Source organism: Numenius arquata, chromosome 6 (genome assembly GCF_964106895.1).
Source record: "Numenius arquata chromosome 6, bNumArq3.hap1.1, whole genome shotgun sequence".
Taxonomy (NCBI): domain Eukaryota; kingdom Metazoa; phylum Chordata; class Aves; order Charadriiformes; family Scolopacidae; genus Numenius; species Numenius arquata.
In genome coordinates, this window is record NC_133581.1 from 8,267,784 (window position 1) to 8,291,698 (window position 23,915).

The following is a 23,915-nucleotide window of genomic DNA, read 5'->3' on the forward strand; positions in this document are numbered from 1 at the left end:
ACCCTCCATCTTGGTGGGAATCTGAAGTGGCTGGAAGCCAGGTGCCTGCAGATGTGTGGTGCAAGTGGAGTTCCAATATGTGTGGGTGCTGCTGGAGAAGGCTGTGATCCTGTCCTCCCCGTGGGCACTTGTCCTTGCCTCTACCAGTGAAGTCTGCAGAAGCAGGTTTGGTTTTTTTTGTAACCACAGGGCAAACGGGTCTGTATTAAAAGAACACTTGGGGCTATGTATAGTTTTATTCTCTTTGCTTAAAAATTAATCCAGATCCCCTTTGTTGTGTGGCCATACGAATGCTCTGGCAAGATGAAATAGGAGGTACAAAGAGCTGTATGACAGGTCAGAGTGGAGGTGAATGCCCCGTTTGATTTCTGCTGATGTGAAATGCTTGTGACTTGCCCTGTTGCAGCAGTACCCTCCACAAGCCCAGCATGAAGGGACACACTTCTCTGTAGAGTCCACAGGCAAACTGAACCCGTGTGAGGGAGGGGGAACTCCTTCTGGCAGTGCCACTACTGCAGATAAGCTGCCCTCCGCATCCCTGTCACAGGAGCCATAAGGTGGGAACCAGCAAAGCGTTGGTGATGCCAGGACTGCTCCCTGGCCCCTATCAGCCCAGCTTCTCCTTCCACCCCTGCACACCTTGCTCCCACAGCTGTTAAGTGGCCCTGTGTGAACTTCAGCTCATTATGTCTTAATTACACGAGGCCTGCAAAGGTAGAAGAAGAAAGTAAGGAAAAACTCATTTACAGCAGGTGTCTGATCTTAACAGAGGGCACAGCGTAACCAGGCTGCATTACAAGGCAGTTATTGCTGACCTTGGGCATAATGCCACGTTCCAAGCCAAGACATGAACCGTGCCAGGGCCCAACTTCCTGAAGCTTAATTAAGATCACAGGAGAGTTTCACCGAACAGTTGTGATCATCTGAGAGGCAGCAGTTTTGAAAAGTACTTGCCATTGTTTGGTATGCCATTATATGGGTTTATAATTAAGAAACATATGAGCTACTATGAGATTTATGCAACAGAGCATTATAATCTTTGCTATTACTGATGCTTGTCTGTGTTCTTCCTACTGGAAAGGCTCCTTCTCCTGGTCTGGGCTTGTCGTATTGTGGTGCACGTCAATGTCTGCCTGCTTCAGTTCCCATGTGGACATCTTACCCTGCTGTCTAACCTGTCTCTCGCTTTCTGCTGCCATTCAACAGCCAGCAGCCATCGGGATCCGTCTGAAGCTCACCATTGCATTAAACTCAGATTTCTCCCATTTCTCCTGTATTTCATCTAAAGTATAACCACGTTGTAAAAAAGACATGTCCCAAAGGCAGATTATGTTTCTTTGAAGAGTGCTGAAGGACAACTGCCTGCTCTCCAAGCCAAAGCAGGTAATATTTTACAACTAACTGCAAAGCACGCCCTACCCCGCCTCCTCTCCTGGGTCTCCTGGACCTGGCAGGCAGTGTCCCCTGCCTGCGCTGTGCTCTGTGAGCTCTGGGGGACATGAGCAAGGGGACAGCCACAGCCTTTCCTGGGCTGCTGCACCAGGCCCTGCTCCCGAAACCATTCCTGGGGCCTGACTTTTAAAAGAAAAGCTTCAGGAAGGCCTGAAGCAAAGCAGGGGGCTTGGAAAATATTTGATAGATTTCCATAGCTGAACTCCAATCTTTGGCCTTTTGCACAAAGTTATCAAGAAGATGGTATCAAGACTACTGCGGTGTAAAGCTTGCGCCAAACTAAGCCAAGCAGAAATCCCCAAGATTGCACTGGGGGAAAGAATGGCTCTAAAGGAAAAAAATTGCCTGACCTGAAAGCTATGACTGGGTGTGTGCTGTTAAGTGTTCAGTGTCCTGTACTCGTATCTTTGACTTCACTTTCCATGAAATAAAGCTCAAGACAAATGCAACATGTAAGATACCAACAAATGACTCCCCTTAAGTCTCTAGTTCAGCAGTGCTGTGCCAGTGATTTCCTCTTCCACCCTCCTAATGCCTTCGGTAGCCTTGTTCTGCATAACTACCTCCCTTTTATTTACTGGGAGCCCTTAGGAGTGGAGGTGACGGGATCTGGGTTTTTTTCAGTGATGGCAGGAAAAGGCAGCAGAGCTGTGGCCGTTGCACCAGCTGTGACAGGCTCAGGCTCTCTCCTTGGGCTCTGCAGCGCTGGCCAGGCACAGCTGCCACCCCACGGTGAGTCTCGGTCACCAACTTCTCATCGTCAACCCAAGTGATATCAAAGCACGGGAGCTCAAGGGACAAATGAAACAAAGGAAGGCAGGGCCATGTGGACAATAAACAGTTTATTACCAATATGAACACAGATACTGTGATGCACCGACGTACCATTTTTTTTTATATTGTGATAACTCTGAGACAAAGAACTTGTTGGCTGACAACTAACATGTCTCTGTTTCTTCTGGTGATGCCACAATACATTTCTGTTGGCAAAGGATCTTCATTTACATTGCAGACTACTAGTAAAATTACTTTGAAGTCATCTATCAAAAGCAAATGGTTCACGTGTGTTCTTATCTACTACTAAAAAGAAAGGTAATACATTTAAATAAGCAAATACAAAATACAAAAAAGGCTGACAAATCCAATGTGCAGTGTCAGATGAAATCTAAAAAATCCAGAAATTTAAAATTTAATATTCTTTAGATTAAGACTTTTAAAATGAAGCGAATCCAAGGCAGCAGCAAGCTTCAAAGTGTGCTGAGTCTGCTAATAAAAAGGGTATAAGAACAAAGACAGTGCCGGTGTCCTCTCTCACCATCTTGCATGACCTTGGTACACTTAGAAATGATCCGATCTTCCTAGCATTCTTAGTACCGTCCAAATGCTTTGCGATCATTATGTTGTACTGATTCTACTCAACTCCTGCCGTATGGCTAGAAAACCAAACCAAAGAGTTAATGCATAACGTTATACCCAGTGTGATGGAAAACGCTAAGTATAGAGGTTGCAGAAAATACACGCTGGTAAAAGGATGAGTGGAGGGTAAAAGGATGAGTAAGGGTAAGCAGTCAGCTGTTTGCTTGCAAACTGCAGTACTGGCTCAAGAAGTTGCATCTGTGGTTTATGTGAATGTCTTTTTTTGCACTGGAATGAACTAGGGAGGCTCTGAGGGCCAAGCTGCCGGGACGGTAGTGTATGGGCAAGGGTCTCCTCAACTGCAAACTGTTTTGTCAACACATGGGTCTAGGGCAAGGGGACAGGGAATGGATTTTAGCTATTTTACACTCTCCTCTTTTTTCCCCTTCTGTGTGAATCTAAGATGGGGCGTGCAGGGTGTGGACGTGCATCTTCAGGTGCCCTAATGCGGGGTTCTAATAGGTATTTTGCTGTGTGTTTCAATAACAGCTCTGGAAAACACATTTAGTCACATACTGTAGAGCAATTTATAAAAAAGTACTGATGCATTTAGTACAACTGTTGCACTTTTCAATTAATTAGAAAAATACGTGGCTATTTGGAAAACTAATCGATTGAATGTCTGAAATAGCTCTTCAAACCCAGGAAGCCTACGAAAGATGCTCGGGAAGGATTTTCAGTTTGGTACTCTGTCCCCTCCTCATCCCGGACCTGTGTGGCCAGCTAGTTACAAGTGATTTCACGCTCCCTGATTGTGATAAATTGACATGCCATGGGCTACGGGCAGGCCCTTTCTCACCCTCCCACCTGTGAGAAACCCCGGCCAGTGAATTTCTCACAGGTTGGAGGTGAAAATGCTCGTCAACATCATAAAGGATGCAAACACAATGTCATGATCAGAGCTCAGATAAGGTAGATGCTTGTTCTTCAAATGTGTATATAAATCAGAGCTGCTCAGAGAAGTCTGAAAACACCAGGGAACTCTCTGCAGTTCCTATCATCTTATCTATGGGAAATTAGTCATAAAGATGAGAAAAATAATAATTTTTCTCTTTCTTACCATCAATTATCTCCTCTTTCACTTTGTGTAACTCTCTTACAACTTCCTCCAATATTTCCTGATGAGACAAAACACAAGTCAGCTGCTCAGAATTTCCTTCTCACCGGTGGAAGAAAATGCAAGTTTAACACGGTTGTGCTGCGTCCCCCACCTCCGCTGACGATCAGAGCCCTAGACACTACTAACAGCTACGTCTGCACTCCCAGGCCAAGGACGCAGAAGATGCTGGCATATGTATTTGCACGTTTCCGTACAGACATCTCGATCAAACAGCAGTGAGACTGTGCTCTCTCGCTGCTCACCAGCTAGCCCTCCTCTAAGCACCTAGTTATAGAGGAAATCAGAAGACTGAACAGCTGTTTTGCTTGTACAGCGCATGCATGGGGGAAAATGGGTAGCTTGTCAAACCTCTGAAGTGCAAAAGACCTTTCCACTCACCTGTTTCATTCGATCAAAATCTAAGGCATCCATAGCCACATCATTGCTGCTGCTCACTGGCTTCATCCTTGAGAAATGGGAGAAGAGGACAAAAAAGCCAGTCAGTTCCTTGCCGTGCACGCCAGGCTACACCCACCTGATGGTGTGGATGAAATCCACCCCAGAGCAGGAGCACCCACGTTCGGCGCTGGACCGGAGGCTCCCTCTTGTGCCGCTTGGGAGAGTTCGGCAGCGGGAGAGCAGCACTGCTCCCCTTTGCACAGCCCGACCCTCGAAGATTCTGCCTTCTCCTATTGCAGGCATATTGCAAGGAGCACGAAGACTGCACTGAAACAGAATTTAGTCTTTTTTTGGTGTTGGGGGTCTCCATGATTTCAGACTAGGAAATGCTGAGATGACTTCAGGGAATAAAGCCTGTTAACAATGTATTTTATTGCAGCATTTGCAATTTGTAAGCCAAATGTCTGCTTTTCTCTCTTTCACAGTCCGTTTTCTCCACAGCAACCCTGTCTTGGCCACGGAGGCTTTAATTGGGTGCTAAAGTAACAGTAGAATACAGGCTAGAAAAAAAAATGATGGGGAAAATAATAACCCAATAATCCTTTTCTTGGAAGGCCTGACTCAAGTGGGGCTTGTTGATAGCAATGTGAAGCACAGGCACTTTTTCTTGGCCCAGAAACAAAGCCAATCTGCCCTTAATGGCTAGTACACTTGAGTGTTATCAGTCTTCCAGGACGGTATTAGTCAGGGGGCTGAACTCTGATGACAGCTGATAAAATAAATAAGGAAGCAGAAGCTGCTTGACTTGCTCTTTTAATCAGTAATTACAACACGTTTCAAAAATTAACCATGCTATATAATTCACAGAAGAGGCTTCACATAACTTTGCCGTCATTTTGGGGCACACAATGGGGGCTGGAGGAGATTCTGCTGCACCTGAGGGTATGCTTGGTCTTGCAATCCTTTCTTGGGAAAATCTTAACATGTGTCCTACCATCTCACAGCTAAGCTGGGAGGTCAGGCAGATACAAATGCCATCAAACTGAACAGGAACAGAAACAGGTCACCGCTGAGAGCTTTTGAAACCTGCCCCACTTCCCCCACAGAAGTAATTTGAGCAAGAAAAGACTGAGCATTACTCCAGGTGTAAAACAAGGAAAAAAAAATTTCCCACTGAACTCCTACTCCTCCTCCCAGGATGGAATGGCATTGCAGAACATAGCTGGCGAAAACTGGATGGCTGGTTTAAATAGCCCATATTTCATTCCCATTTGCAATGAGAATGGTCTTTCTATATCTATTGGAAACTCTCATATAATTCCTAGAACCAATGTGTCCCATTGGTTTTAGAAGAGCTGGAGAGACTATATTTTGCTCTAGTAACACTGCTGCATCCCTCTGAATGTTTGGGCAGACATGTTCCAGCATCTTTAACACAGCAGCAAGTAATATGCAGATAGTTGCCATTGGCAACTTTCTCTCTGCAGACTATCAGCACTGCTGTACAAGTAACAGTGTAAAATAAAGGACATCTCTTTGCAATAAATGCTAAACATACATAAGTCTGTGTTCTACCTCCTTATTCAACTTATCCATCCATCTCAGTCTTCAGTATTGCAGTAACACTGGGCAGTTCTGGACCAGCACTGGAAGGACTTCTCTCTTTAGTTGTCCAATATCAAACTTAGTCTCTGTGAGTAAGAACGTGCAGCTGGGCTGTTCTGACTGAGGGGACTTCTGGAGTCCTACTTTATGCTTCTCAGCTTTTGCACCCTGTATTTCTGAATGTCCTGTCTGTGGCTGGGCCTTTTTACAGCTCAATGTTATTAACTTATTGCACCAAGCTTTGCTCTCCTTTCTCATGCACCCACTGCAGCTGCATGGATGGAGGAATAACTTCCCTTCTCCCAGTTGCAGGCTCTTCAGATCATTTCTGCCTTTGCTTTTGAATTTCTGCGGAGGTTGGACAATTAAAACTTCTCCTATTGGCAGGGTCATCCTGAACCTGCTGTAAAAAGATGCTCCAAACGCTGCCTTCCATGTGGCACAGAGTTCTGCCAAGCCTGTGCCTCTGATTCACGAGCATGGATGCTTTAAGCACTTGCTTAAGTGGGATTAATGTCTGTGATGCCTGTGCCCACCCGAGCAGGGGGCTGTTTCCACGGAACAAGCCTTTGACACGACACGCTCTACCTTCACACTTTGTGCAGCCACAGACAAAGCAGATTGTAAGAGAATGAATAAAAGACGTGACAGAAGATGAACATTAGTGCTGAATGATGGGATTAGCCAAAGGACAAACCAAGACGGTTAAGAAGGCAGGCTGTTAGCCAGTACCTAGAAGACACGTGGGATTGTGTGGGGCTCTTAGCTTCACAGCTCTTCACCACTGATGGATTTCTACAGCAATGGAATGAAACGAGACATGAGTTGTGCACGTGCCACGGGGACAGCATGACCAGCCCGACTGCTAGCCACCCACAGGGACACCCCGTGCAGCTCACCTAGAAAGTAATGAAGATACAGGCTTTTCAACAGAATTGCTCCTTTCCCATGGCTTCTTCCCAGAGTCTGGAAAACAAAAATGGAAAGTTACTGTTTATTATTTTTCCTCTAACAATAAAAAAAAACCCTGAAGTTCATTGTCTTATACAGCTGCTTTCATTCAGTGAGGATGAGTGACTTAGAAAGATCCATCAAAGCAGGAGCGCTGAATGAGTGCGGTTGCCTACATTAGAGAGAAAGCACTGGCGAAAATCTGTTTAGTGATCCCTTTAATTAGGGACTGGATAGTTAAACAATACTAAAAAGACATGGAACTGGAACAGTAGGAGGAAAAGCACAAATCACTTCTACTAAGAAATACAGGCTAATTGCTGCAAGGCTTGTTTTACTCAGTACAATACTCATTTGTATTTTAAATTAAAAAGGCTTAGATTTTTTGTCTGCATAGTTGGCAGGAAATGTGGGTGTATCTAAAAAAAGGTAGAGAGACCACCACTATGCAAATCTTCACAGAGAATTTATTTAATGTCTTCTACATTTCTAACTTGCAGAATATTCCCAAAAGCTGTGCTACATATCCCTTGTTACTGAAAACACTATCCTCCCAATCTCCTCGCTTCCAAATAGTCCAAAATAAAGTGAACTGTTTTCAGAGACTTGAGGAACACACAACTTTATACACAAGGGTTTGCTCCTATGTGAGGTCCTAAAAAGCTCTTTAAAAGAATTAGGGGCACTCCCAGGAAATCTCTAGATCTCATTCCTGATTTCTGTACACCTTTCTCCTGGCTTCTTTCCTTTCCCTTGCAAAACACGCAAATCATGGCTTTGTTCCAAAAGGAAGCTGGAGAGATTAAATACTCATTCCCTTGGGAGGGATTTCTTTTAGCATGTATGAAAGCCAAGGCTGACGCAAGGCTGAATCTGACTGGCTTGCAGCTTACCTACTCAGATAAAGTTATTTCAACTTATCATAGGGAAAACATATTTTGGGAGCTCCTTAATTGCACCTAGTAACTCTTAGGATCAGGCTTACTGCAACAAACTACTAGATTAAGGAAGGATAACAGTTTGAGACCCAAACCCCAACTGTATAAACCAGGACAGCTACACTACCAAAAGTAATAAAATATAGCTTTTTTCTCTTAGCAGATTCAGGTGCACAATGCTGAAGACACAGATCCTCAGCTACATATCTAGACCCCTTTAACTAAATTGGCTGTATTGTCATTTTCTTTGCTGTGAAGTATTTAAAAATCTGCATTTCTCGCTAAGTACAGTTTTTAAAACAATAGGTATATGGGAATTTTTCTGTTACTGCCGCTGCGCTGAGAAGTAGGATGATGAACCCAGAGTCTAGAGGTGGTGGAGAAGACTAAATTAAGACAACTAAATCACTAGTAGTTTGATTTAATACCTGATGAATTTTGCTGCTGCTGGGTGGGACCTCGTGTACTGGGTGAAGGAGAGGTGCTAGCATCATCCTGCAAAGAGAAAAACAGGACATTACTTAATTCTGGAGATGAAGCGCAGAGTCTTCTTCTACTCTGGAGATCAGATGCAGCACAGGTGGTACAAAAGCAAGTTTCCTCCAATCATGTCCAACAGGCTCTGCTGCCAAGATGTGGCTCAAGTCTATTTAAACTTCAACCTTTCTCTCCCTTTAGCATGGCAAAATCCATCCATTTTATTTTTTTTTTGCTAACGTGGACACCTTTTCATGATTCCACTGAATCACTTTCATCCCTGTATACCAAACCAGGCTAAATTATCACTCTAAAGGACTGGCTGCTGCTGTCTAAATACTAACTATCTATTAGCCAATCTATTAGTTTAGAAACTCTCTGTGATACGGAAACTGAGCCACCTGAAGGACAGTAGGTCAGATCTCAGCCTTTTAGCCCAGGACAGCCACTGGTATCAATGATGTTAGTCCAGGTACTAACAAAATGCAACTAAATAAATCAATACTGCTCCTAAGTAGAAGCTTAAACACTACATCACAGATTTGGACTCCTTTTTTCTGGGATTTATTTGTGACAGATCACAAAACCTTCACCCATATATTTGACATGTCAATATTACTTAGCAGCCCTCAAAACACACTCAGGCAAAGCATTAACTGCACATTGTAAAATGGAACTGCACCCAGTTTGACAGAAGATACCCCCACCACAAAGAGTACTCAAGACACACATTAAAGAGATGTTCTCTAAAACACCTTTCTAAACAGTTTGGTGCTATTGAAAAGTTTGATTTGGGATATAAACTAATGCAGAGCTTCAAGGAGAGAGAAGAAGGGGCAGAAAGACAGCAGAGGCTCAATAGTTAGAAGCTAAATGATGGCTTTCATCTCTTGAGTCTATGATTCAAAACCAGCTTTGGGGCAAGGTTAAGAGCTATGGTTGCATAGTGGGTTCAACAGGCAAATTCCATGCTTGAAGCATCCCTTGAGGAACATGCAAAAAATAGCTGCTTTTTTCCTTAAACAATGCAAAGTGCTTATTCTTGCTCTTGCTACAAACCTTTCAGACTGGGGCGAGACATCCATTTTCTGAATTGGTTTCCTACTGAGCCGCTGTTACTTTGTCTTTGGAGGGACTATCTCTGTAAAGGTGATCTGAGGCCCACACGGTGCTTTATGAACTTGCAGCCACAGCAGAAAGCCTTCGGGAGGGTAGCGGCCAGCAACAGCAATGCTATATGAGCAGCAGCCCAGGAAAGCACCACATGGGAAAGGGACACAGCGTAAATCTTGGCCTCTCTTGAAACTGGAAAGATCTCCCACGCTTTACCAGTTCAGCAGGTAAAAAAGTGTTTTGATCTGCATGCTGAACTCGGAGTTGCTGCATCAAGTTCAGTGTAAAGACTGAGTCAAATCAAAACTCTTGTTTAATTGCTTTTGTGGACAACATACAGACAGAACAGTTAAACCAGAAATGAATCAACGTTCCCCAAAGTTGTCCAAATTCTATCTCATTTTAGTGTATCATGAACACATATTCTAACTTTTGAATGTTCTAATGATTAATACACTATTTCCCCTTAGCCCCCCCCCCCGCCCCTATGTGCACTCTGGGGTCCAAAGTGAGCTGATTCTTGCTTTGCATGGAGGCTGGCAATCCAAAGTTACACCACATGGTTGATGATCCACTTCAGCTTAGCTGAAGCTGCAAATTTAAAATAAGAAACATGAACTTGGTCTCAAGTTGACTTGCCAGAAAGTTCAATGAACCCTCTTAAGGGGCAAGAATCTACTGTAGCCTACAACACTTGGATCAGGCCGCCAGTTGACCTGGTTTGGACAAACCTCACCTAGGAATAAGGCGGCAGTTCTTGTTTATAGGGTGCTGTTCCCTGGAAAGGTGGAAGCAGTTGCATTTAGCTTTTGATCGGATGCGCAAATCTATTCCCAGGATCAGCACTGCTTGTCACTGCCTGCCACACACAGTGAACGAGCACAGGACTTTGGCTTACAAGGCAGCACATCAACGTATTTGCAAGAGCGCAACAGCCAGGAAGGAGTCTTTCACTTACGTTTTGGCTTTCCTCTTCCTTCTTGTCAGCTGGCTTGTCTGACTGCGACGCTGCTTTCCTCCTTTGCAAAGGAACATGAGATAGGACACACAGTCAGCCCTCTAGAAACACATCCTCCATGTGGGAAGGCTGATTCAGGCTCTGGTGGGAGTTATTATTTACTTAGCTCATCCTAGGGAATGCGACAAAGGCTGGATGTGCTCAGTTGCGTAGGATCGGGGTGGAGGTGAGAAATCCAGACCTTAACGATACGACTCAGGGTGGGGGGCAATATTATGAGGCGGTGTTTAACAGAGGAACACAGGGTGCAGAGCATAAGGAAATGTGTCAAAGCGGAGCAAGGAAGCGCAGCTGGATATGAAACTGAGTGAGAAAGGGATGGCTGCTCTCTAGGGCTCAGGAAGTGGTGGCTCCCATGTCCTACACAGGAGGAACAACCCAAATCACCACCAGGGTTTCTGAGGACCAACCCAGCCTTCCACAAGTGGATCAGGTGGGTATTGCAGTGATGACATTATGTTCTCAGCCAGCTCCAATATCATTTGGCCACCTGTCCTATATCCCCTCATCCCTGTTCCCTCCCAGAGAAAAGGCTGTAGCAGTCCTCCCATGTGCTGGGAAGACAGTCAGAAAGGCCTTCAACTTCAGGTAAGAGCAACCTGAAACACAGGGCCAGGTTCCTTCCTTTCTCTCTGTCATCACACATAAAAGGGTTTTGCAGCCAAAGGGAGTCCCCTCATGGTCAGTTTAACAGCGTGTACCCAGCGTGCACCCTTGCCTCACACTTGTGTACTTCTAATGACTTTCATGGCTTTGTGAAGCAAAATTTAGGAGACAATTCTGTTGCTGTCAGCTCCCTGAGACAGGATTTGCAGCTCAGTTATTTTCAGGGTAGAGGCAGCACAGGGCTCTTGGCAGTGCAGATACTTTTGTTAAGATAGTGAAGGGATATGAATACCTGAAGACACCCAGATCCCACTGCTGAAATCTGTACTGGAATATATTTTAGCCTAGAACCACAGAACTTTGTAGGATTTATATATCCAAGTATATAAGGTGTCCATTTAGCTTGCTTGCTTGAACAGAACCAGTTACCCCAGCACCTAGTCACTGAACCTTACTTTGCTTACAGACATCTTCCAGTTCAGCACGGTCAGTCTTGATATGTAGCAGCATAAAACAGATCAGAAGGTGAACCAGTAAATGACTATTTAAAGCTATTAAGCTATTTTAATTCTGAAAAGAGAGAAGATGATCTATTTGGTATTTTACGCTGCTGGTAACTTTTTATAGTGTTGTGTATTTGTTTAATGCTTTCCCAAGGACTGAATCCACAGTCCGTGTTCAGAATTCCTTCTGAAATGACCAGGAGATGGAGGGAAGTTGGAATCAAACCCTCTGAACTGGGAATTGTTTTTACACTAGACAACATTATTTAAAAACTTCACTTCTTTACACAATACAACTGTGCCTACTCTTCCTTTCATTACTCCTGTGCCTACTCTTCCTTTTATTTCTCCTGTACCTACTCTTCCTTTTATTCGTCATCCTTTTTTTTTTCACTATTCATAATTTTAAAAAAAAATTAGGGCTAAAACCAAAACATCTAACACTAGGAACTTGGGAGTTACAGTCTGAGAGAACATTACTGATGGAATCAGGGGAAAATGAGAAAGCAAAAATAACTGGAATTAATGAATGCCTTTTAACAGCTGGTATATTACAACTTGCTCGAGTGGAGGATAGGCTAGACTGCCTGAAACACACTGAGAATCAATAATAATCTACCTGCCAAGATATTGTCCTTTTATTGCACTTCTGTTGATAATTTTGGGCCCAACATCCTGAATGTGCTGCATAAAGAATGATTTCTCTAAGCTCCTTTCATAGGAGCTCTCCTTCTCTCTTTCCAAAGACAGTAACTTTGAAATAGATCTGGTAAAATGGCAAAACCAGAGTGGATATATTTGTCACCATCTTTGAAGGTTGCCACACTGCAGGATTTGCTACAGCAGCTAAAATCTGCCAGGTACCATTGCTGCAACATCTACATTTCATATTAAAGGCCAGACGATGCTGGCAACTAACATCGGTGCAAAGAAGCACCAAAACGACCCACTGCTAACCAAAAACTACAGCCAACTTGTTCTACAATTTGCAGCAGAGCTTAATGAAGTTTAAGTACAAACCTTTTTGCCAGTAATTTATTCATCTCTTCCATTAGTCCTCCTCCGCCTCCTCCGCTACTTGTTCGATTGGCATCGCTCTTAGAGACCCCACTGGGGCTGGACCCTCCTGAACCATCTTCTGGCTTAAGACAGAAATCAACATCAGAATTAACGAGAAGAGTTTCATTTACAACCACATCCTTAATGATTAGTTTTCCTAATTATTAGGAACAGCAATCACAATCACAGCCTCAAAACCAGAGACAGGATGTGTTCTGCTTTGGGAAGAAGATCCACATGGATCTGACTAAAACCAGGACAGTCTGGGTGAGACACATATATGGGCAAATGATGACAACACCCACAGCACTGTTTGACCATGGTGAGGTTTACGCACGATTATGCAGCCCTTAGGTAAGTGGACACCTATTGATGTGAGCCCTCAACAGTCTACATTGTTTCCTGTAAGCATGGTGCAGTTTTAACCACTTATAATGACTGAAAACACCAACAGATAGTACAATGGTGGACTATGCAGAAGCAATGAAATCCTGGCAATGTGAGAACTTGCAGCCATTTATTCATTAATATTTTCTGAAAAGCAGGAATTCTACCAAGCATTTCCTGCTCATTTTTTTTTTTGAACCACAGACTCACACTTAAAAGCTCCCCTAACGCTCAGCTGAAGCACGTGTCACCATGTTTCGCGCTGGATTTGCAGACCATTACACCAAGCTGCACCAGGCTTTCCCGCAGCGGAGAAGAGCCCACCGGGGGAGTCCCAGTGCCACCTCCTTACCCGTTGGACTCTCCTTAGTTTGGCACCAGCCAGAGCCGCTGCAAGCCCTGACACTGACCCATCTTCAGTGCCAGCCCCTTGGCCGGCGCCTGCCGGCAGCGGGGGCGGCGGGGGGGGCGCAGCTCCCATGGGTGGCGGAGGGACTGGGGGGGGTGGCGGAGGTGGGGGCCCCCCGGACGAAGCAGGGATCACAGCAGCACCACTGGGATGACCAGGTGGAAGCACTGGGCCTGAAATGCAGAGAAGGCGAGTTAGACGTGAAAGCGCGGTCTCCTCCAGCCCCTCCACAGGGTCACGTTCCTGCTCCCAAGGCCACGACCTGACTGCGAGATGAGTGAGCAATGCATGGAGGCACCAAGCATGCAGAAGAATGGGAAACAGTGGTTGCATCACTGGTCAACCCTTGTGTCCTCCTCTGAGACCCTGTCACTGATAAACTAGCCTTCTCCCTCCTCCCTGGCTGGGATAGTGTTTTATTCCATGCCGAAATCAGAACACAGACAATGCTTCCCAACTCGTAACTGGCATCTTCTGCTTCTCTCATAGCTTTCTACGTGGAGACAACAAACTACATCAGCCAACTCCATAGAATTACGGGCTACAGGGACACATCCTCCTTTCTGTCGCACAGAAAGCATGAGGCCTCAGCTGGTCTTGCAAAGTATCGGGGGGAGAGTCCAGCTCCAAGCACCCCAGGGGTCAGAGAAGCTCCTCAAAGAAGCCCCTCTGTTGGAGGGGCTGGTGGTGGGTAACTCCGTGGCAGTGTTTTGCCTGTCGGCAACGGGTCAGTTAAACAAACAGACCTCCCCAAGGGTATTTCCCCAATTTACACTTTCTCAGAACAGGCTGCTCCTAATACATAATCACAGGTTCAGCTGTTCAGTAAGTGTTATTTTGAAAGACAGGCAGATTTGGACCGAGGAGCATTTGGGAAGTGTATTTAACATTAGCAGCCTGGTTTTCTTCTTATCTCGGTTTTCCTACAATACTGCCTTATTTCTGTGGTTACTTCTACCATTATTTCACACTCCCAACTCCATTCTTGAAATGAATCATAGCTGCTATTAGAAATACTTTAAACGTTTCAAGCTCTCTTTGGTTGACGAACATAATAGCTAGTAATTCATTGTGGGTACAGTTAATTGTAATTGCAAAACTACACCCACCTAATTAGAGGCCAGCCTGAGGCAAAAATTGAACTGAGTCAAAATAATGGACTGATGTGAGTTTAAAATAACTTTATTGAACTAAGTGGATTTCAAGGACTTATATCTGCTGAAGGACTGAGCCTCCGGTGGTTGCTGTAATATTTTTAGCAGAAAGTGAAAGGAAGCGTCTCTCAGTTTTCTTCCTTTCCTAGGCACATCATTTAAGCATTGTATGTGGTTATAAACAGGAATGGATCCAAGTCACAAAACGGATGATCTGAATTGCAAATAGCCATTGCTCGTAACTGTTCTAACTCCACAGGCTTTAGACGAGCACTAGAAATCAAGACCATATGCAAAGTGGCAGACCCAAGCTCTTGATGTGCCTGCAATGAAAAAGGTTTGCTGGAATAGTTATATGACAAGCCCTCAACTATAAATGCAGTTTATACCAGGAAAACAGTTTCTAGAATGAAATCAATTACACAAGCATAGGGGGTTCTGGGTAACTATAACAGAAAACATGATATATCTTTTGCTGGTAACAGAAATACCACTTAAAAAAAAGAATAAAAATCACAGCCTCTACCGATAGTGCTACACAGACAACAAGTCTCCTGCAGACCTGGCCTCCAGCTTCGGAAGAGCCCATCCGCTATGTTTGGACCAGCTGAAAATAGGTATTGTACAATGCTCGCTGCCAAATGCAACTTGACTCTGCTGAATGATAAAAATCTCCTTCTGGGCTAATACAGTACGAATATGCATTGCAACAACCCAGCTACAGCGCCCTGGTCCTGTAATTCTTGCTTTTTGCCTTGCATTTAGCTCAGAAGGTCCCTGGACCAGTCAGGAGTGATTTTGACACTTTTCCACCTCGGGTTTCAGAAACCACATCCAGAAGGAGTAGCCTTGGGTCTCTCAGCTCTTCTTCTAGTGGTCACGGGCAGTGCCAACAGGACTTTTTGAATAGCTGCAAGCCAAGGCTTTATACAGGTCGCAACTCATTCAAAATCAGTACTTACTCAAGTGGGTAGTGGCTGATGAAGTCATGTAAGGAGGGTTCCTCCTGGGCATAGCCACCTCAGACACAGCAGCGTAGGGGGGAGGCAATGGAAGACAGTGCGACATGGGCTGATAGCACTGCTGTGGAGGACGAGATGATGGATGGGAGGATGGGGAGGGAGCCTGGCCAAAGGAGCTGGGGGGGCTGGCGACGGTGGGCAGCGGGGAGGAGGATGTAGCTCCTAGGTGCGGAAAGAAGGACCCAGCCACGCTTTTCACCTGGGTCCCAGAGGGGCCTAAAGCAATTTGTTCTTCAGGATGGCCATTTGCAGGTACACCTGCCAAGGTCTCCTGGCCTGCTTTATCTGCGGGTCCCTTGAGCCTCTCAGGTGGGACAGGAATCATGGGCAGGATGGCGGGACTGCATGGCTGCAGGATGTCACCCCTCTGCAGAGGTGGTGCATTTGTGGCGGGGGAAGCAGAAGACCGAAGAGAGCATGAAAGAGAAGAGCGCCTGAGAGGCTGGCGAGAGGCAAAGGGAAGGTGGGAAGGATGGGGAGGTGGTGGAGACAATGAGGCTCGCCTGATGCCTGGCGTTACAGTCCTGCGGTTTGGGCAGGCTGGAGGGGAGGAACCTGGGACCATTGGCAGCTCGGAGGCCGAGTGCCTGTGCAGGAGCTGTGGGGGCTCTCTGGCTCTCCGTGGGGATCTGGGAGAGGACTGACTGGTGGGCTTGGGGACAGCGAGTGATGAAGAGCCAGCACTGGCAGGAGGAGGTGGGGACGGCACAGCAGCAGGGACAGGAGGACCCCAGTTACTGCAGGCGGGAGGAGAAGGCTGAGGCTGAGAGGAGGGGGAGCACACGCTTATCTGAAGGGTGGAAACTAAAAGAACAGAAAAGACAAATGAAAAGAATAAGATGGGTATGTGGCAAGGAACGAAACCAAGGCAAAGCAGAACGGAGAAAAAGGAACCACAAAGTGAACGCAAACAGAAACTCAAACTAAGCAGAGAGGGGATGGTGCAGGCACCAGCTTGGGGGTTTCCAGCCCTCAACAGGACCGGGGGGCTGCGTGGAGCAGGACCCTGGTGGCACCGGCAGGGCTGTGTGCTCTGGTGCCAGTGAGGTTCCTCCAAACCCCATGTGTATCTGAATCAGGATCATGAGCATCACCCCTTGCACCTGGGGCAGCTGCAAATGACATTCTAAATGCAGCAGTGGCCACCTCATAGCCAGGGAGGGGATGGTCAGCAGCCCCTGGAAGCCACATCCCGCTCGTTGTGGATGTGGAGGCAGGATTTTGGCTATGTTCCCTATGCAGAATAGCACACAGTAACCTCTGCCGAAACAGAGTCCAGCAACTTCTGCTGCCGGCTAAGGTATGTGTGCATGTCTGAGCTGGTTTCAAGTCAAAAACCTAAAAAGTTGCAACAGCTGAGGAAAAACATTTCACTTATGTGGCCAGATTAACTGAAAAGACTTCCCCAAAACAAAATCCCAAATACAAGATGGCCATCTTGGCTTGCTTGCTTCTGCCTTCTTTCAGAGAGACAAAGCCATACTTTGCAGTTATAAGCTATTCCTGTCGTCTCTTCTCTCAGCTTAGTGCAGCTTAATATGCTATAGAAGATTTTTGTAAGCTCATTAAATATATATATTTTTTCCATTAAGCTCACAGAAGACTCCTTACTTCATGACCGCAAAATCCCCACCGATGAGCATCTAGAGCTATATTTTCCTCTGCGCTGCAGTTTGCTTTGTGCTGCAGAGCGATGGGGAGCGCCTGACCTGGCACATCCAGCACGTCCACCCCTTCGTGCTGGCATCCCCTGGAAACATGGAGTCACTCTAGGCATGGCTGTGCTACCTGCTCCCCTCATGGGTGTGGAAGAAGCCTGGCCAGGCCCCCTTGGTACGCCTAAAATCCCCCTCAGCTGTACAAGGTTTGCCAAATGCAGAACCTGCCTAGATCCACCTGCATCCTCAGATCGGAGCCTCTGTGAAACACCACAACCATGACTAAATCCATGTACGGCTCTAGCTGAAAATGCTTTAAAATCTAATCGTAACTATAACTAGTTTTAGCAGTCTAGCTCTTGTGTAGCACCACGCAAAATCCAACTACAGCTAGAGGGGACAAGCATGGGAGCGACTGACTCTGCTTGGTTTGATACGTGCCTGTAGTAGAGGTTCTTCTTTCCAGAGATTCCTGGCGCTGTTGCTGTTGCTCCATCACTTGTCTAAAACAGCAATGAAAAAACCCTCGGTCATTATGTATTCTTTGCATTTTTCAGTAAAAGCTTTATACACTGAGAAGACCTCGAGCTGTGTGTCTTGGGTGGCGTGAGCCAGTCCCTCAGAGAAATGCTGTTCCTGTGGGATGGAGCTGGGTTTAATTTCACTTGCCCTGGCTGCAGAATCTGCTATTGCACATGTTGGGGAAGTGTAACCAGGACACTGCCCTGCACCTGCAGGTCACTGCAGGGGTTGGATTGATCCATTTAAGATAACTCCTCAAGGGGCTCTGCAGGAGGAACAGTCAGTGCCCCAGGTCCAGCAGAGCACAGCAACCACGTGTGTGGTCAACCTGAAGCGGATGAACATTGCCAGGGAAGAGTAAGGGGTATCTCGCATAAAATAATACAGTCCTGAGTCTTTTATGGCTCAGGAGTCCAGAGGACTTGTAGTTAAAATAAAAATATACGGAAGCTTGATCTGCGTTTAGGTACTGACTGTACAAAAACTGTTTTGTCCTGCTGCCACCTGATGCCCCAGTGCAGCCACCCCTGTGCCGGCCAGTGTGGCCATGGGGACCACGACCGCCGTGTTTCCTCCACAAATGTGGATCACAACATCACACTGCTGCTTTTTTGGCACCTTTCCCCCCAGGAGCTTCTGGCTCCCGTGCTACCCAGGCCTGGTGTCCCACAGGGAAATGCGCTGCCAAGCCTTTTCCCAGCGTCTGCTTCCCAGAGATGTGCAGTTCCCAGGGTCCATCAGCAGAGGTCTTCTCTAGCTCGCTTTAGCACTTCTGTCGAAAGAGCTGTCACTCTGACCCCGGCCGCAAACCCTCCCTGGCATTTCTCCCGTTAAAAAATCTTGAGCGCTAAAAAGTAGACTATTTGCCAGGCTTTTTTCCATATACATGGACATGGACTAAAGATTTCAACAATACTAAAACACAACTCCGAAATTACCTTACTGGAGCACTTGGTAATAAGGTTTATTATCATGGTTTCTTCCATGATTTCTAGACCAAGTGTGCCTTGAATTTGTGCCACGTGTTTGGGCCAGTCTTAACTGCATGGTTTTCTGCAACAACTTTACTTCATGGTCTGTACAGTAAGGCAAGCTCACCTCTAGGCAGCACTTCTATTTTGACTCCTTATGTAATATTTTAGAGGGATTACCCTGTTACATTTTCATTTGTACTTTCCTGAGTCTGCAATTTTAAATAATTCTATCTTCTTACATACAAATAAAAGATTTTTTAGAAAAATGTCCAGAGAAATACAGTTATGTTATGTAAGGAAAAAAGAATGTCTTAATTTGCTAAACAAGTTTCCCGTATTTCAATTCTAATTCAATAGATGGGACAGGAAAATTCACGATTATAATTATTTGCTGTGGAGGGATCAATCCTAAACTGTTTTTTTTGTTCAAGACATGCAGTCCATTGAGCACTGGCAATTTCTGGAACACCATTATAGGCAGCTGAGAAAATTATTATATGTGCAAAGGAGAAACAGTTTTGAGGATCAGCCATAGTTGGCTGATTCAACCGGTTTCATTTAAGCTATGACACTTTAAGGCAAATAAATACAAATCTTTACTTCAATACATATCCTGGCTCTTACTTGATAGTTATGGGCTAAACACATATGCAACAGCATCGATTGCACTGCTAAGATTTCAATTGTAAACACATGTACTGAGAATTTCCTGAGCATACCATCCACTTGGCATTTATTAGCAAAATTTGGTGTTGAAGAACAACTTGACACATAGATTTTCCTCGTTAAACCTGGGGGAAATTCTAGTTTATCTGGAGGATAGACCTGGAAAACTCCAGCCTGACAGCCCAGGAAAACAATATGGGTAATATGTCTCCAAAACATCTCCAAGTCATTAGAGCTGCTGCGGAGCAGATGCAGGTGTGGGATGCTCCCCAAAACAAGGGTCAGCCACTGCCATCTGAAGTCATTGGGGCCCACGCCAGCCCTGTCTGCCCTTGGGCAGAAGCAGTCCATACCTGCCAAGTGCACCCTCCCACACGTGCTAAAAGGAGAAGTTCTTACACTCTTAGGAAGTCAAATTTATTCCGGTGGAACTAAATAAAGCCTGAGATTGGCACAAGGCTGCTTAAGGAGTATGCAAAAAATATAGTATAAGAAGGGACAAATTACACTCTGACTTAAAAATATATTCTTTTAACATTTGTGTAAAGCTCTCTAAAAAACCTTTTAAACAGACACATTTGCAGGGTAGTTACCATAACTTCATTGCCTTGCCTGCTAATAAGATGTTCAAAAAATGCTAGGCCTAAAATTAGGTCTGCTCTATGCTAAAAGAATGCATCAGCGTAATTAAAGCTGAAAATCCTCTGGTGCAGATGCAGTCATATCTAAGTGCATCTACTGGCATAGCTTATTCCAGTCCAGCGGAGCAAAAGAAGCTTTTCCAGAACCATGTGCCTTGTAGCAGTCAAATAATACCTATCTAAAGGGCTCTTACTGTCTCTAAACGAAAAAAAAAATTCTGATGTAGTTAAGCTGCTCACACTTTAAATGTACAGTCTAGACACCTAAATTTGAGGTCTGAGTTACATATGGTCTGATGAATCAGTGATTTCCACTGGTTAAATGTAGTTTCCTTATACTTCTCTAACATTTTTTTGAAGAGGGAAAGAGAATTCGAAGTGCCTATTGCAGCCCGCAATCCAGGTTACAAACTAGAACACCACCATAACCGATTAACTCACCTTCTCTGTGCTTCCATCTCATCTGGAGACGGCCCATTCTGGACCTGGCGCTGGGCAGCTGGACCTACAGAAAAAAAATGAAAGAATGTTATTAGGAAATAAAATGTGGCTGACTTTTTCAAAAAACACGGTGACTCAGATTAATTGCTTCTCCATCTTACTATGAGAGAAAAACCTCAAGCATTATTGTCCTCTCTTTACCTTATTTTTTTTTTCATATTTTTTTTCATATTAGGCATATTTTCATTAATTTTTTCATAGGAGGCAAATCATTGCCTCCTATAAATTTTTAGTCCCAGTGGGAGAATCCAATGGCTAAACGTGCAAGCAGATTTGCCCAGAAACTTGGCATCCTGGTAGCTGTAGGCTACACACTAATCCCTTGATGACTGTGAAGACTCATGGTGTTGCAAAAGATGTCCTGTGGAAGGACAGTCCATCGCACTGGGATGCATTTCCAGCTTCTACCCTCCCTGGATTACTCTGTGCTTGCACAGGAATTCAAACACAGTGCTGAGTGTGTGAGTGTAACTGCTAGCTGCTCTGATGCTGAGCATTCTGAAAATAAAAAATAATTGTTGGTAATATAATTGTACTTAGTGAAAGGAGGATTGTTCCATTAATTTGACAAGGTGGGTTTCAACTGGGACTAAACAGATGACAGTTCATTAAACACAACAGCAATTTTCCTGATAAACAGCACTGAGAAACAGACCGGTTATATGCAGGAAATCATTATGTCTACCTTATTTTTTTCATTTTAAAATGTAAAATTTCATCCTTTTAAAAGTTATCCAACAAGAGCAAATAGAATTAAACACTTAGAAACCCAAATATGTCACTCACAAATTGTTAAGGATATTTCTCTCAGTTTTCTTTCTATGTTTCTGCCAGGCAGAATGTCATCTAAAAATGAATTTAGAAAGTACGGCTGTGTGAAAATAGGAAAGATGGCAGAAATGCATCGCAGTCAGAAATTCCAGAGCGTTACTGAACCTGATGAAATTGTGCATATTTTTGAAATGTGTTTAAGGACTAACATTTGCAGAAAGGGGATGCAGCACTTTCTGAAAATCGGGCCCATGTATTACAGGTTTGGGTACCCCAAAAATGCAGCCAGTGACAACCACTGAGTCAAAAGCTCTGACATTAAAAAATATCTTAGGATTGGGTATGAAGTGAAGACAGTTCACTTCTTTAACGTCTCATGACTGACAACTTAATATTGTTTGTCACAGGCCTTCGGCAAACTATTTAGACAGAAATGCCACGCTGTGTAAAGATCACACGAAACAATGAATAGGCAGGGGAGAGGGTGGTTTTTTTGGAAGCAAGCCTCAGGAAAAAATTTAGCAGGTATTTGGGAAGCACAGGGCAGGAGGCTCACGTGTAAGGAGTTTAAGGTGTGACGAGGATGCGGTGTTACTGTGTGAATGCTTGTACTGTGCATCTTCACCACTGAAGTGAAAGAAGGCCAGAGCTACCCCTGAGGAGTTACAGAGTGACTTGGAACTTCTGAACAGGGTAGGAAGACAGATAGGCTCCTACCCCGACCTGTGGAACAGGACCAGCCTCCCCACAGTTAGCAGTGGCACCGGTTTGGACCCTGGCTCTGGTGCACGGAGGTAACACCCACCTCCTCCTGTGAGATATTGCAATAAGCAGATTTCTGGGTGAAAGACCGCCTTCCTCACCAGCTAGCAAATTCCACCATGACAAGCCTTAGCCGTGCTCATCACTGCACATGATTTCACCACGAGAAAACTTCCCTTGTATAAAGACGCAGAGCATCATATAGATGCCAGCACTCTACTTGGAAGGAGGACTAAAAGTAGGCGCCAACATGAAAAATAAAGGCCAGAAGATGAGGCAGCAGAAACAACATTTCTTCTCTGGCGATGAATCGTGTCAAAGTATATAGGAGGCTCTAATGATGCCATTTTAATCTGGTACGTTGGCATGAATATTCTCTCGGGGCCAAATGCCCACAAAAATGAGGCAGTGTGGTCAGTTTGACTAATACTAGACATGCAGAAGGAACCGAAGACCAGACCACCAATACCACACAGAAAAACCCCAACTCCTTTTTTCTGTGGGCACTGCTATGAACTGGCTATGTAGGTTTAAAACCAAACAAATTCAACTAAATCAATGTGGAAAGCAGCCTAAAGATATTCTTTTAAGGCAACGTTACACAACACATCTGGAAGTTGGCATGGTTGCTTTTTATCACCTGGAGGTTTCTCAAGCTGATCTTGCATAGTAAGCACATAAATGAAAACCCATATGAATGGCTTTTCAACTCCAGTTCAATCTTCAGCACGAAGAAGTCCCAGTAAATTCAATGAGTTTACTTATATTTGCTGGTATGTATGTACATGTTTGCAGGATTAAGGCCATACTTGGAACTAAATACACAGCTTCTGGTTGCAATACATGGTTGCAAAATGAACACTGGCTTTAAAAAAATTCTCTGCGGTACAGCAAATACCTGATATATTCCCAGAGCAGACCACAAGTCAATTCAGACAAGGCTACTCGAAAATTTTTCCCTCACTTCACTGACATAATTTAATTTAATTTCACTGCCTTATTCAGAGATGAGCTCCATGCACTAACAGTCGCTGATTTTTTTTTTACATTAAGAACCCCAGCTGACTGTTTCAGTTGGCAGCATTTTGTTCTTATTATTATTTGGTCATAGTGTGAAATAGTCTTAAAATGAAGAACATAAAGCTCCTAATTATGTTTTGAAATTGTCAATTTCTTCATAGCTTCTATAGAAATGCCCTCCTATTTTGGCAGACAAAAACACAAGGAAAAAAGATCAGAAGGAATGAAGCCACTTCAGACCTGACTTGGAAAATAATCAACATTTAAAAACTCTTTGCATAAGTGGTGATGAACTTGCAGATATTTTTGCTTGCACACTATTTCAAAAAGCCAGACAACTTTTCAGATGCGCAGGGTACATGACTGCAGGCCCCCCAAATGCCTTAAATTCTCTCTCCCATATCTTAAGACATGTAATAATTAGTGTTTTCTGAGTAATGACTAATTCCTCTCTTTTACAGGGTTAGCTTTCTTACTTAAATCAACACACTGCAGCAAACCATCATTCCTCTATTTAAATCTTTTCCAAACTCATTTTCCTTCTATTTTGCTAGTGAGACATTAAAGAAGTGAACCGTCTTCACTTGATACCCAGTCCTAAGATATCTTTACTGTCCTCTTCTGCACATTGGGTTTCTTTAGCACAATTTTCTTCTCAAAACACTTTAGAAGTGAAGTATCCTAACAAAGCTGGGAGTCAAAAACAAGCAAGCATGAACAGAAGAGGAGGATGATTCCTCCTGGAATCTCTGCTAAGGCACATGGAAAATAAAGAGGTGGTTGGAGACAGCC

The 23,915-nt window shown here is 44.5% G+C and overlaps 1 protein-coding gene across 5 annotated transcripts in view; it reads right to left on the reverse strand.

Annotated features, from left to right (window-relative positions):
• Window positions 1–2,267: 2,267 nt before the first annotated feature.
• Window positions 2,268–23,915, reverse strand: part of EVL (Enah/Vasp-like) — a 156,375-nt gene continuing 134,727 nt past the window's right edge. For 2 of the 5 annotated variants that reach the window (XM_074148451.1, XM_074148450.1), the window contains exons 4-14: window positions 20,511–20,574; window positions 17,708–17,769; window positions 13,376–13,605; window positions 12,598–12,719; window positions 10,409–10,469; window positions 8,289–8,355; window positions 6,871–6,937; window positions 6,704–6,766; window positions 4,367–4,433; window positions 3,929–3,986; window positions 2,275–2,885 (exon numbers count right to left, since the gene is read on the reverse strand). In XM_074148451.1, the coding sequence (XP_074004552.1) occupies window positions 2,848–2,885; window positions 3,929–3,986; window positions 4,367–4,433; window positions 6,704–6,766; window positions 6,871–6,937; window positions 8,289–8,355; window positions 10,409–10,469; window positions 12,598–12,719; window positions 13,376–13,605; window positions 17,708–17,769; window positions 20,511–20,574 (899 nt within the window). In that variant the 3' untranslated portion in view covers window positions 2,275–2,847. Of the gene's footprint in view, window positions 2,886–3,928; window positions 3,987–4,366; window positions 4,434–6,703; window positions 6,767–6,870; window positions 6,938–8,288; window positions 8,356–10,408; window positions 10,470–12,597; window positions 12,720–13,375; window positions 13,606–17,707; window positions 17,770–20,510; window positions 20,575–23,915 lie in introns of all 5 variants that reach the window. The other 3 variants (XM_074148453.1, XM_074148452.1, XM_074148454.1) reach the window with 3 other exon arrangements.